A 13961-nucleotide genomic window follows, 5' to 3' on the forward strand; every position below is an offset into this window, starting at 1 on the left:
CTGGGAGTTGAAGTCCAGATATGTTCAAGTTGCCAAGGTTGGGAAACACTGAGATAAGAGACTTGGGATTCGAAAGGTCCAATTTTCTTTGTCTCTTTAAGGCCCTTAAAGCCTGCCTGGGGGAACTGTTCTCACTGAGGCTCCAGGCATCAGCATTTTCGGAAGAAGCTCAATCTGCAGCCGCTGTCATCAATCAGGCTTTGCAGAAGAGCGAGGAGGCATCTGCTGAGCTTCTCTCAAAGCCCATGCACGCCAAGACGAAAGGCTGCCCAGACTCTCAAAAGGTGAACGCTTCAGGTATTCTCTGCTTCCTGTAAAGATGTCCTGGTTTGAGAGGTTTGTTCCCACGAACAATCCTCTTTGTGGGTGCGTGTAATTACGTAATGTGTTACTTGATTGCACCTCATAACAACAAAATTAAATCTCCAGCATTCATCCTACATGAGACAACTGTAAAAATAAAACATCCTTCACACTCTATACAAGTTAATGGAAAACCCCTGATATTGCATTAATTAATTTATTTATTTATTGGATTTGTATGCCGCCCCTCTCCGTGGAATTACAGTAGAATTACAGTAGAATTACAGTAGAATTCAATATACCATATTTTTGTAGTACAGTATATTAGCAAGCCCCGAGTCTGCGGAGAGGGGCGGCATACAAATCTAATAAATGAATGAAGGAAGGAAGGAAGGAAGAAAGAAAGAAAGAAAGAAAGAAAGAAGGAAGGAAGGAAGGAAGGAAGGAAGGAAAGAAAGAAAGAAAGAAAGAAAGAAAGAAAGAAAGAAAGAAAGAAAGAAAGAAAGAAAGAAAGAAAGAAAGAAAGATGCACCAGGGTAAAATATACACTTTCATTTTTGGGAAGGAAAACAGGGGAAAGAATCTGCTTATCAGATATTCATCTGGCCAGCGTCCTTAGTCTGGCCAACTTCAGCACATCATTTTATCCCTCAGGTTTCTATGCTGGATAAGGCGCTGAAGAACCCATTCAAGTACAAGAAACATATAAACATGCAATGTAATATATGTTCTTATAAGTTCGTATAAGAAATGTAACAAACTGGGAGGGAAAAACACGCATAGATCTGTATTAAACTGTAGAAATGTTGTTTTTAAAATTTGGAAAAACCAATAAATAAAACTTCAAGGTCCTTTCCAACTCTGTTATTCTGTTTTGCATTTAGTCTATATATTTAGTCTATATTTTTAGTCTATACAGTGGTACCTCTACTTAAGAACGCCTCTACTTAAGAACCTTTCTAGATAAGAACCGGTTGTTCAAGATTTTTTTGCCTCTTCTTAAGAACCATTTTCTACTTACGAACCCGAACCCGGAAAAATGTCCCAGGAAATTTGAGAGCGGCATGAAGGCCCGGCCAGTTTCCTGCCATTCCCCCTTTAATCCCAGCCATCTCGGGCTTTTCTGGGCTGCCAGAGGAGCCTTTCGGTGGCGCTTAAGGAGACTTTGGCAGTCCAGAGCGAACAAAGCGTTTTCCTTTCTCTGGGCACTTGGAGAGGGAATAAACCTGTACTAGTGCCCAGAGAAAAGAAACGCTCCCTTCGCTCTGGGCAGCGACTCTCCTCCTCTTCTTCCTCCTCCTCCCACCCAAATTCTGAGCTTTTCTTTCTTTCCTAATGGGTTTGCATGCATTATTTGCTTTTACATTGATTCCTATGGGAAAAATTACTCCTACTTACAAATTTTTCTACTTAAGAACCTGGTCACGGAACGAATTAATTTCTTAAGTAGAGGGACCACTGTATCTTCCTTTCAAGAGATGAAGCAATAACCAAACTCATTTAAAAGCGGTTAGATAATCACTTAAGGAAAACCATATCTTAGAGATAGTATAGATGGCATGCTGACCTCGTAGGCAGAGATAAATAATAATGTCACGTAGATGCATTTGTCGAAAACATTTCAGCATTGTTCAGTAGTTTCCACCTTGTCTGTTGTTGGGTTTTTTTCTCTTGTTTTACAAGGTCAAAGATACACAATCTCGGTTCTGGGTTTGGTTCATGGCTATTGAGCAAAAGGCCAGCGCTTTGCTCTTTGCATGCTAACAAAATGATATTGTATCTTCAAAGGGTTTGGATTGCTTCAAGTGACCACACAACAAGAAAATGTGTACTCCGAATAAACTAGGGGATGAATCACCAAATGATTCAATCACGGCTATCTGGATTTGTGGGAGACCATAAGCCAGAGGAAAGAGCAACCACGTTCACCCAATATGAGTCAGTTGAGAAGGGCGGCATAAAAGTCTTAATTAATAAAATAGGCTTAGCTCAAAATAAGCCAACCGCTTTGCAGTTTAGGGAGGGAGGGAGAAAAAGGGAGGGAGGGGAGGGGGAAAGAAAGAAGGAAGGAATAGAAGAATAGAGGGGGAAGAAAGAAGAGGGAGGGGAGGGTGGAAAGAAGGAAGGAAGGAAGGAAGGAAGGAAGGAAGGAAGTCCCAAAGGTGTTTTTTTCAACCATGATCTGAATGAGTGAGAATCTCCATAAAGGAAGGAAGCAAGGAAAGAAGGAAGGAAGGAATGGAAGAATAGAGAAGGAGGGAAGGAAGGAAAGAAGGAAGGAAGGAATGGAAGAATAGAGAAGGAGGGAGCGAAGGAAGGAAGGAAAGAAGGAATAGGAGAATAGAGAGAGGGGGAAGGAAAGAAGGAAGGAAGGAATGGAAGAATAGAGAGGGTGGGAGGAAAGGAAGGAATGGAAGAATAGAGAGGGTGGGAGGGAAGGAAGAAATAGGAGAATAGAGAGGGAAGGAAGGAAGGAGGGAAGGAGGGTGGGAGGGAGGGTGAGAGGAGAAAGGAAGGTTCATTTAGTTTTCATAAGATCAGTAGATCACCAAGGTTCCCTAGATGTTCTATCTGCAAAATTATCTTGAGAACACAAAGAAAGAGACCTTCACCCAAAGAGATACTGGCTTAGAAGGTTACCCAGATAAAACATCTAGTTTTTTCACAATGCAGAAACGAAACAAACCAGCTTTCTGTTGGACACGTAGGTGGTTTCCCAACAACGTTGCCTGATCTTGAGGCTCTGGAGGAAACAAGACGCGTTTATTGAGCTGCTGGGCCCCCAATGTCTCCGTCCCTCTCCCTCCTTCACAGAGTAACTGGCTCTTTACAAAGCAACCCAGAAAACATTCCATTTTATTAATAAGAGGGTTTCCTTTTCACAGTTTCCCACAAGCGCAGTCTCGCGGTTCATTTTTCACCCGTTTGCCCTTTTAAAAACAGTATTAAAAATATTTAAAAGAGACTGCCGCTTGCGGGCATGCATTTTAAAAAAGAAGCTTACAAAGCAAATAATTTTTTAAAAGTTCGTAAACACAAAAGAGAGAGAGAGAGGGAGTTGGGGACGAGAATTGTCTTAAGTGCTCCAAAAAATTGGGGGTTTTTTCCTCCTGGGTATGAAAGACCAACTGCCCATCAGGGTTGCAGCGGCCCCCCATTCAAGTCTGTGGCTTGGGTTTCAAATTGGAGACTTTTATCGACTGGAACTGACCCAGTGGTACCTATCCACTCGTGGGCAGCTGAACGGCATCGAAGGGCGGCAGACTTTGTACCCCTTGTAGTGGAGGTAGTAAGCAGCTGCAGGGGTCGGTTGGACGCCATCGGGAACGAAGCATCTTCGGTGAGAATACTGGGACCAGAACGGGAAGGGCTCGTTGTACTGAAAGCAGAAGGAGACAACAGGGGTGAAGGTTGGGGAGGGACGGGGGAGGGGACCCAAATCCTCCGCTCGACTCCTCCCTCCCCCAGTGTTCTGGCTGAGCTGGTCTTCCAAGAAGACACATCACTTGTCCTGTCTCCCTGCTTCCCTTTCTCTTGGGTTCAAGGACTCAAAAGGGGAGGGGAAGGGAAGGGAAGGGAAGGGAAGGGAAGGAGGAGAAAATTGGAGGGAAGGAAAGGAAAGGAGGAAAGGAAAGGAAAGGAAATGTATAAGGAAAGGAAGAATAGAGAGGGAGGGAGGGAAGGAAGGAAGGAAGGAAGGAGAGAATAGAAAAAGAAGGGAAGGAGGGAGAGAGGGAGGGAGGGAGGGGGAGGGAAGTTTGAATGCACTTCAATGGCTGGGGAATTCTGGGAGTTGAAGTCCACCCATCTCAAAGGGCAGCTCCTCTCTCTCACCTGATAGATGCTGTTGGGGTTGCTAACAGTCGGGATGCTTTTGGGCTCCCGGGTGGTGCTGTCCTCCTCAGAAGACGGGCCAGGGTGATAATCAAAGGAGGAGGAGGAGGAAGAAGCCTTCTCCACCGCCTGCCGGATGCCCTGAGACACGTCGTGGTCATTCTCTTGGCCTGTGAAGTGAGCCACGGTGAAGGCTGGGTTTTTCTCGCCATATCTAAATGGGGGGATTGGGTTGAGCAGGGCAAAAAACAGAAGCAAGGAATAACTCAGTTCCTCGGGCAAAGTTTCCCAAATCTCTTCCTTCCTTCCCCTCACTCTCTTCCTTTTCTCCACTACCTTCACTTTCCATTTTCCTTCCTTTGTTCCTTCCTTCCTTCCTTCCTTCCTTCCACCACCTCCCTTTCCAATTCATTTTCCTTCCTTCCTTCCTTCTCTCTTCCACTTTCTACCCTTTCCAATTCATTTTCCTTCCTTTCCACCTCCCTCCCTCCCTTTTCCTTTCGTCTTCTCTCCCTTCCTTCTGTCTACCACTCTCCCTTCCCAATTCATTCTCCCTTTCCTTCCTTCCTTCCTTCCTTCCTTCCTTCCTTCCCATCTCTCTGCCACCCATCCGCCAGCTATGAATTTGGAAAACACACAACAGAAATAAAACAGATCTTTTATACATACTATGAAACGAAAACACCCCTACAACATGCTGAGCCATGTTCCAATTGCTTGGTTGGCTCAACACACTACGCCCAAACTAGAAGAAGACCCAGCAGAATATTTGGACCTGGGCAGAGCTAGCTGAAAGAAGGCCATTGCATCTACTCTTGGGCTGTGCCCATTTGTCAGGCTGACATTTGGCTTAATGCCTCACATGCAGTTGGTTCAGCAAACCAGAGCTAACCCAACACTGACTTTGCCTGGATGCCAAATGACCGATCCTCCCAGCACGGTAGACTCACCTGCAGCAGACATCAAAGGGGTCAACCCAGATGGTCATCTCTTTGGGCAACCCAAGGCTCTGAAAGTCCACCTTGCTGGCAGCACATGCTTGGTCCAAGAGGGGATCTTTGGCCTGCAAGTGGTTTAGCCTGATGCACCTGAAAAGAGCCGGGCGGATTAAAACACTCCCTTCCAAGGTCATCAAGACGTGTTCTTCTGCACTGACCCCTCCTCCACCCAACAGAGAAGAGGAAGCCAGAGAACCTGAGGAAAACATCTGGGACAAGGGAGCCCTGAGCTAAGATCCAGACTGACCCAGTTCCCATCCACATTCGGACAGGTTTGGACTTTCAGCAGGTTCTGACCACTTATGGGGAAGCAGCAGCAGAAATTTTGAGTAGTTCGGAGAACCGGTAAATGCCACCTCTGCCTGGCCCCGTCCCCATCTATTCTCACCTCCCGAGTGGGCTCATATGGGTATGGTCAGGTACACAGTACCTGTAGAAAAAGTTTGATCAGGTATGCAAGTTTGCTGGATTCAGACATGATAACGAACCGCAATTGAGCCAGACCAATTATTTTCAAGGCAAGGCAAAAATGTGCCAGCACCACTAAAACAGACTGTACATGGTTGTGTTGGATATATAGCACCAATGATGGGCTCCTAGGGGTACGGTCAAATATGCAGAACTGGTTTAAAAAATGCATTTTTTTCTTTTCTTCCCTTCTGGGCTCTGGGTATGTTTTTTGGGGGGAAATAATTATCTTGTCCCCCCAGCACCACTTTTTTTCTGACTGTAATATATGAGAATGGTATGATTGTGCAGTAATGATCATTTTTTAATAACTATGGGTTTTAAATTGTTTTTAACTTATATTGGATTTGTACTTTGTATATTGTATTGCTGTTGTTGTGAGCCGCCCCGAGCCTTCGGAGAGGGGCGGCATACAAATCTAATAAAACTTAAACTTAAAACCTAAACTTTTCCTATCGCAGTAAATGAGGTTGAATATGTATAATTTTAGAAGAGCTGTGCGTGCGTGTGTACGTACACATTTTTAAATTTATTCAATTTTTACGCCGCCCTTCTGCTTAGACTCAGGGCGGCTTTCAACGTGTTAGCAATAGCACTTTTTAAAATCAGAGCCAGCCTATTGCTCCCACAATCCGGGTCCTCCTTTGACCCACCTCGGAAGGATGGAAGGCTGAGTCAACCTGGAGCTGGTGATAAGATTTGAACCGCTGACCTACAGAGTCAGCTTCAGTGGCCTGCAGTACAGCACTCTACCTGCTGCGCCACCCCGGCTCATACGCATACGGCTCATGTACATACACATACAGTTTATATAGTAGATAATGTCTATTTTTGTGTGCCGGTGTGTAATATGTATATGTGCCATACACATATAGCATATATACACAGAATTAAAGAGTATATTTGGGATGTTCAGTCATAGTAAATAAAGAGGGAAATTGCATCTCTTTGAGGCCAGGAGAAGCCAGGCCCCCTTGATGTGAGTGACGTCAAGTTGGCCACCTTTAAGCCAGTCACATGACCTTTAAGCCACTCCCCTGGTCACATGATCGCCGTGCCACTCCTCCCTGGTCACATGGCTGGCAAGCCACACCCACAAAATAAGCCACACCCACAGTATGGTAATAAAAATTTTTTGCAGCCTTTCACTGGGGTGGGCTGCCTCTTACCGGAAGCCTTGTCCTTTTGCGGGATTGTCGAGATACCAGTGGTTCTTATACCTCTCGAAGAGGAGCGTGGTCAGCGTGGAAGCAAACTTCTCCATCTGCTGCTTGTTCAGCTTGTTGTGTTTTTTGACCAGGCGGGTGATGAAGAAGACGGTGGCGGCTATTTCATCCTTCATGACACCTTTTCTGCAAGAGGACCTCCACTGCAGGAAACACAACTGGGGCGGGGGGGTGGGGGATTGGAGCAAATGACCTGCACTCAATCCTGTTCCTTTAACCCAGTGTTTCCCAACCTTGGCAACTTGAAGATATCTGGACTTCAACTCCCAGAATTCCCCAGCCAGCGAATGCTGGCTGGGGAATTCTGGGAGTTGAAGTCCAGATATCTTCAAGTTGCCAAGGTTGGGAAAGACTGCTTTAACCAACAGGACATGGGTCCAAACACGGGCTACAAAAACGGTGGAAGGTCTTAAGAATAAAACTTATCAGGAAAGACTTCATGCACTCAATCTGTCTAGTCTGGAGGACAGAAGGGAAAGGGGGGACATGATCGAAACATTTAAATATGTGAAAGAGTTAAATAGGGTTCAGTGTTTTTAAAAAAGTGAACCCAAGAACAAGGAGGCACAATCTGAGGTTAGTTGGGGGAAAGATCAGAAGCAACATGGGAAAATAATATTTCACTGAAAGAGTAGTAGATCCTTGGAACAAACTTCTAGCAGACGTGGTTGGTAAATCCACAGTCACTGAATTGAAACATTCCTGGGATAAACATAGATCCATCCTAAGATAAAATACAGGAAATAGTATAAGGGCAGACTAGATGGACCAGGAGGTCTTTTTCTGCCGTCAATCTTCCATGTTTCTATGACTGCTATCCTGTCTCGCCTGATCCTTCTCTTCACTAGACTAACCATGCCCAGTTCCTGCAATAACATCATCAGTGCTAGCACTGATAATGCTACTCAGTTTGGGCAACATCATATCACCCCTAGCTATAGTTTGCCACAACTTACTAGACTCTGAGATCAAGCTATAAATGATGGCTGCAACCATTGAGAAGATGTCAAACACTGGCTCACACACCACCTTAGTGTGAAATGTTATTCTTCTTGATTACAAGCATACAAACCAAGAATGAGTGTTATTTTTTGTTATTAAAAAAAAGGAGATATCCAGATCTTCCTACCATTGTCATTACTTTGTGCTAGCATGTTCAAAATCTCCCAGTCACCTAGAAACATTGAAACATAGAAGACTGACGGCAGAAAAAGACCACATGGTCCATCTAGTCTGCCCTTATACTATTTCCTGTATTTTATCTTACAATGGATATATGTTTATCCCAGGCATGTTTAAATTCAGTTCCTGTGGATTTACCAACCATGTCTGTTGGAAGTTTGTTCCAAGCATCTACTACTCTTTCAGTAAAATAATATTTTCTCACGTTACTTCTAATCTTTCCCCCAACTCACCTCAGATTGTGCCCCCTTGTTCCCCATCTGCCACAAGCTATCTGCCTATCTATCTATCTATCTATCTATCTATCTATCTATCTATCTATCTATCGATCTGCCTATCTATCTGCCTATCTATCTGCCTATCTATCTGCCTATCTATCTGCCTATCTATCTATCTATCTATCTATCTATCTATCTATCTGCCTATCTATCTGCCTATCTATCTGCCTATCTATCTATCTATCTATCTATCTATCTATCTATCTATCTATCTATCAAGCTATCTATCAAGCTATCTGCTACCAGCATGCCTTCCGTCCCCTGTCCTGTTTCTTTTATTTTTTATTAATACCATGCATATGAATATTATTATATCTAATGTTTATTCTTATTTTTTTCTTGCTAGTATTATGTATATGGATATTATTATATCTTTACATACCTCCAATATGTACTTGACAAAACAAACAAACAAATAAATCAAATAAGCTTTGGATGTGGACAGTTTGACTATTCCTTATTTTTGGTGTTCAAAGGAAGCCAACATTATTCCTAGCCACTTTCTCCCCAGATACTATTATTAAAATAACTTTCTAGTTCAAATAACAACCCCCATCTTCCCCAGCCAATGCAAGCATGGAGCAGACAGACATAGCAAGCAAGATACTTTTTTAACTGCTAGCCAAGGAGAATGAAAATTGCAGTATCCTCTCCACGTCTGGCATAGACTGCTACTTCTCAACCTTTGAAAATGAGTGGACTTCAACTCCCAGAATTCAACAATAGAGTGATCAATGCCTGGAATGTATTACCTGACTCTGTGGTTTCTTCCCTAAACCCCAAAAACTTTAACCTTAGATTGTCTACAGTTGACCTCTCCCTGTCTAAGAGGTCACCATCGTGCCTACCGTCCCTGTCCTCTTTTAGCATTACTTTTTATTTATGTTATGTTTATACAAATTATAACTATCCAATACATGTTTGACAAATTAATACAATGAATAAATAAATAGAACTTAGTCCTACGTAGCTTCTGCTCCGGTAATCTCACACTACAAACCAGAGCATACAAAACTTTGCACCAGACCAATCCTTGAATACAGCTCATCTGTATGGAACCTACAATGCATTTTGGGCATAAACACTCCAGAAAATGTCCAGAGATAATTAACTAGAAGATCCCTCCACTCCTCCACTCACAACAGAACACCCTACACAACTAGACTTACAATCCTAGGTTTAGAAAGCTTAGAACTATGTTGCCTTACACACAATCTAAGCACAGCCCATAAAATCATCTGCTACGTCCTTCCTGTCAACGACTACTTCAGCTTCAACCACAACAACACACGAGCACACTATACAAACTCAAAGTAAACTGCTCTAGACTGCAGGAAAGATGACTTTAGTAACTGAGTAGTTGATGCATAGAACTCACTACCAGACTCTGTAGTATCCTCACCTAACCCCCAAAACTTTATCCTTAGACTATCCACTGTTGACCTCTCCCAATTCCTAAGAGGTCAGTAAGGGGCATGCATAAGTGCACCAGCGTGCCTTCCGTCCCCTGTCCTAATGTTTCTCTCTTAGTAGTATCATCATCATCAAGTCTCGTTTTATGCATGGTTTGTTGAGTTGTGTAATTGTTTTTAATAAAGGTTTCTTAATATGTTTTGTTTTAATATTAGATTTGTAGACTGTATTGTTTGTTGGAAGCCGCTCCGAGTCCTCGGAGAGGGGCAGCATACAAATCTAATAAATAATAAATAATAATGTATATAAACATTGTTATATCTTGGTATACCACCAATAGTACTTGAGAAAACAAGCAAATGAATAAAAATAAAATAGAATTCCCCAGCCAGCCATCTCCAAATTGCCATTAACATACAACAGCACGCTCAAATATTCAGTATTGCAAGGCAAAACTTTGCGAACCAGGTTTGTACTTTCTGAGCCAGCATTAGCTTTAACCATCATTTGTTGAACAGTTGGCAACAGCTGGCTTTTACCCAGGAAGTTAAATCAACGTGGATTAATGAAAGGAAGTTAAAACACAGTTACACTAATCCACGTTAGAACTGATATGTAAGAACAGAGTTCCCGCGAGAAAACAATATAACACAGGCACACCCTTGAGAGAGTTTAGAATTACCTTCAGAAAAAAAAAAGTCTTAGCTGAGCTACTCAAGCAAGCACAGATTGGCTGGGAATTCAGGGATCCTGGCTGAAAAACAGACAAACCAGGTTTTGCAAAAGATTATTCAGCCACCATTTACACTTGGCTTTCTCTCAAACCCTGCAGCCTTGTCCTTCTGTTAGCCAAACAACTTCCTCGCTCACCTTTGGGGTATAAATAAGGAGAGGTGGAGCTTTTCCAGCTGCAACAGGTGTGTATCGTAGAGGTGAGTGAGCAGCTAAATCAAGGTAGTCCCCAAATTTTAAAAAAATTCCCTGCAGCCCTTGGGCTGGGTCTAAAATAAGCAGGATTCCCATCACTGGAGGTTTTTTGGGAGTTTTTAAAAGAATTTTTTTTATTTACAAATACATATGACAAACCAAAACATTTAAAAGCAGTGGAAGTTACATGACAAGTGAGTTTACATTTCTCATGATATTCATTAATACTTATTCATGCTTCTACCGCTGATAGTGACAATTCATTTACAGTTTCTATACATCCTTTCAAATAGGTCTGTCCCTCTTTCTCCCTTTTCTTCCCCCCCCCCAATTTAAGCTTTTATTTCTTTCTCCTTAATTGTTTCATCTTTTCTTTTAACTATCCATTTTTCCACCAACAATAAAATCTCTCCCAGCATTTATAATAGTCTGAATCTTCTCAACAGTCCATGGCTTGCACTGGCTGCCAATCAGTTTCCAGTCACAATTCAAAGTGTTGGCTATGACCTATAAAGCCCTTCATGGCATTGGACCTACAGGACTGCCTTCTGCCGCACGAATCCCAGCGACCGATTAGGTCCCACAGAGTTGGCCTTCTCTGGGTCCCGTCGACTAAACAATGTCATCTGACGGGGCCCAGGGGAAGAGCCTTCTCTGTGGTGGCCCCAGCCCTCTGGAACCAACTTCCCCCAGAAATTAGGACTGCCCCCAACCTCCTTGCCTTTTGTAAACACCTGAAAACTCATCTATGTCACCAGGCATGGGGAAACTGAAATACCCCTTAGCTATTATAATTTATGTATGGTTTGTTTGAGTTGTATGATTATTTTATAAGAGTTTTTTAAATTGTTTTTAACTATTGGATTTGTATATTGTGTATTGTCCTGTTGTGAGCAGCTTCGAGTCCTCGGAGAGGGGCGGCATACAAATCTAATAAATTATTATTATTATTATTATTATTATTATTATTATTATTTACGTTGAGTTTGAATCTGTCACGAGCTTGTGGGTTGCTGTAGTTGAAGGTGAGGTAGTCATTAACAGGAAGGACATTTTGTTGTATGATTTTATGAACTATATTTAGATCAGATCAGAGGCGATGTACAGTAGTTGCTAATTGTCTAATCCCAGTATTTCAAGTCTGGTGGAATAAGGTATTTTGTGGGGAGCATGTCATGGAGCGGGTTCTGTTGGTGTTGCTGTAGGTACCACCACCTTGGATTTTGCTTCTGCTCATGAAGGAAGGAATAGGAGAATAGAGAGGGAAGGAAGGAATAGAAGAATAGAGAGGGAAGGAAGGAATAGAAGAATAGAGAGGGAAGGAAGGAAGGAATAGGAAAATAGAGAGGGAAGGAAGGAAGGAATAGGATAATAGAGAGGGAAGGAAGGAAGGAATAGAAGAATAGAGAGGGAAGGAAGGAAGGAATAGGAGAATAGAGAGGGAAGGAAGGAAGGAAGGAAGGAATAGGAGAATAGAGAGGGAAGGAAGGAAAAAAGGAAGGAAGGAAGGAAGGAATAGGAGAATAGAGAAGGGGGAGAGAAGGAAGGAAGGAATAGGAGAATAGAGAGAGAGGAAGAAAGGAAGGAAGGAAGAAAGGAAGGATAGGAGAATAGAGAGGGAGGGAGGGTAGGAGAGAAGGAAGGAAGGAAGGAAGAAAGGAAGGATGGAAGGAAGGAAGGAATAGGAGAATAGAGAAGGGGAGGGAGAAAAGGAAGGAAGGAAGGAATAGGAGAATAGAGAGAGAGGAAGGAAGGAAGGATAGGAGAATAGAGAGGGAGGGAGGAAGGAAGGAAGGAAGGAAGGACTCCTCCAGATTTTGGATGGAGTACCGACCTCAGTCCAAGCATTCCTTCATGGATTAAATTCTGGGTCTCCCTCTTTCTTCTGCCGGGCAAGTCCAGGCAGGATCGTAAGCCAAGCCATGCCTCTGTTCTCTAGCAACAGCAGGCTTGGCTTGGAGCAAACATTGTCCTGCTGGACACAGGAAGATGGCGGATGGGACGTTCTTTGGACTTCCCTGCACCAGGAGAAAGCCTAAGGTCCTTTCTTTCTCCTTTCTATCGTGTTCATCTTCAGCAACATGGCATCCTCCAAAGGTGTGAAATAAGAGCGGGATGACCCAGAAGAACACCACCTGGGTTGGGAGGGAAGGTGAGAGAAGAGCAGATGGTCCTTTTGGGCAGGTAAGATGGGCAGCAGGCGGAGAGGTCATTGGGAGAAACCTGGCATGGCTTGGCTGAAATCTTTAACACGATTCCGGTAGAATCCTGGAGGTTTAATTCATAAGTAAGCGATTCTTTTTCATCTTCTGCACAGTTTATAAATAGGCAACTTCTAAATATTTCTTTTTTTATTCGTACACTGCTCAAAATCTCCCTTTAAGGGAGCTGGGCACTTCCTAAATTTGATTAATGCATTGTTCTTTCTCTGACTCGGGGACAACTTTGGATGGTAGCATCTTCGGAGTTTAATCCCGTCGACTAAACAATGTCGTTTGGCGGGCCCCAGGGGAAGAGCTTTCTCTGTGGCGGCCCCGGCCCTTTGGAACCAACTCCCCCCCGGAGATTAGAACTTCCCCCACCCTTCCTGTCTTTCGTAAACTACTTAAGACTCACTTATACCACCAGGCATGGGGGAGTTGAGACACTTTTCCCCCAGGCATTTTTATACTTTGTTTTATGTTTGGTATGAATGTTGCTGTTTGGTTTTTTTAAATAATGATAGGGTTTTATATGTTTTTTAATATTAGATTTGTTCCACTGTTATATTGTTTTTATTGCTGTTGTGAGCCGCCCCGAGTCTTCGGAGAGGGGCGGCATACAAATCTAATAAATAAAAATAAATAAATAAATAAATTAAGGATGGACCATGATATCCATCCGGTGACCAATGTTTGAAAACTTTGCTAGTCTCCTTTGCCAAGCGATAAAGTATTTGCTCTTAAACCAGCAGTTGCCTGGATTCCAGGTGTTGAAAACTCGCTTCCTATTTGGTAGTCAAACCCTAATGGAAATTCCATTTGAAAAATACTTTCCGCATTTAAACCCTAATAAGTTCTGTGTCAAATCGTAAGATGCTTGTTCTTGGCAAATACTTCATCAGTTCCTTTGCCGATTTATTTGTTTGTTTGTTTGTTTGTTTGTTTACTTACTTACTTACTTACTTACTTACTTACTTACTTACTTACTTACTTACTTACTTACTTACTTACTTACTTATTAGATTTGTATGCCGTCCCTCTCCGTAGACTCGGGGCGGCTCACAGCAATAATAAACAATATATAACAAATCTTGCCAGCCTTAAAAAGTTTCTTTTAAATATACTTGATTA

At 42.8% G+C, this 13961-nt stretch overlaps 2 protein-coding genes across 3 annotated transcripts in view; one reads left to right on the forward strand and one right to left on the reverse strand.

Moving 5' to 3' along the window:
• The window catches only part of LOC139174894 (uncharacterized), a 44944-nt gene extending 43838 nt beyond the window's left edge, over positions 1–1106 (forward strand). The window contains exons 29-30 of the mRNA XM_070765580.1: positions 102–284; positions 958–1106. Of these exons, the coding sequence (XP_070621681.1) occupies positions 102–284; positions 958–1050 (276 nt within the window). The 3' untranslated portion in view covers positions 1051–1106. The remainder of the gene's footprint in view (positions 1–101; positions 285–957) is intronic.
• A 2035-nt stretch (positions 1107–3141) lies between these two features.
• On the reverse strand, positions 3142–10688 carry BTG4 (BTG anti-proliferation factor 4). 2 transcript variants are annotated; one of them, XM_070765971.1, is made up of 5 exons: positions 10573–10688; positions 6773–6987; positions 5088–5225; positions 4138–4351; positions 3142–3682 (listed from the first exon to the last, which is right to left on the reverse strand). In XM_070765971.1, the coding sequence occupies exons 2-5, from the start codon at positions 6943–6945 to the stop codon at positions 3497–3499; spliced, it is 711 nt and encodes a 236-aa protein (XP_070622072.1). In that variant the 5' UTR covers positions 6946–6987; positions 10573–10688; the 3' UTR covers positions 3142–3496. The 2 variants fall into 2 exon arrangements, with proteins under 2 accessions (XP_070622072.1, XP_070622071.1); XM_070765970.1 differs by having other exon boundaries at positions 10385–10623.
• Between the last annotated feature and the right edge of the window lie 3273 nt (positions 10689–13961).

Source organism: Erythrolamprus reginae, chromosome 12, assembly GCF_031021105.1.
Source record: "Erythrolamprus reginae isolate rEryReg1 chromosome 12, rEryReg1.hap1, whole genome shotgun sequence".
NCBI classification, from domain to species: domain Eukaryota; kingdom Metazoa; phylum Chordata; class Lepidosauria; order Squamata; family Dipsadidae; genus Erythrolamprus; species Erythrolamprus reginae.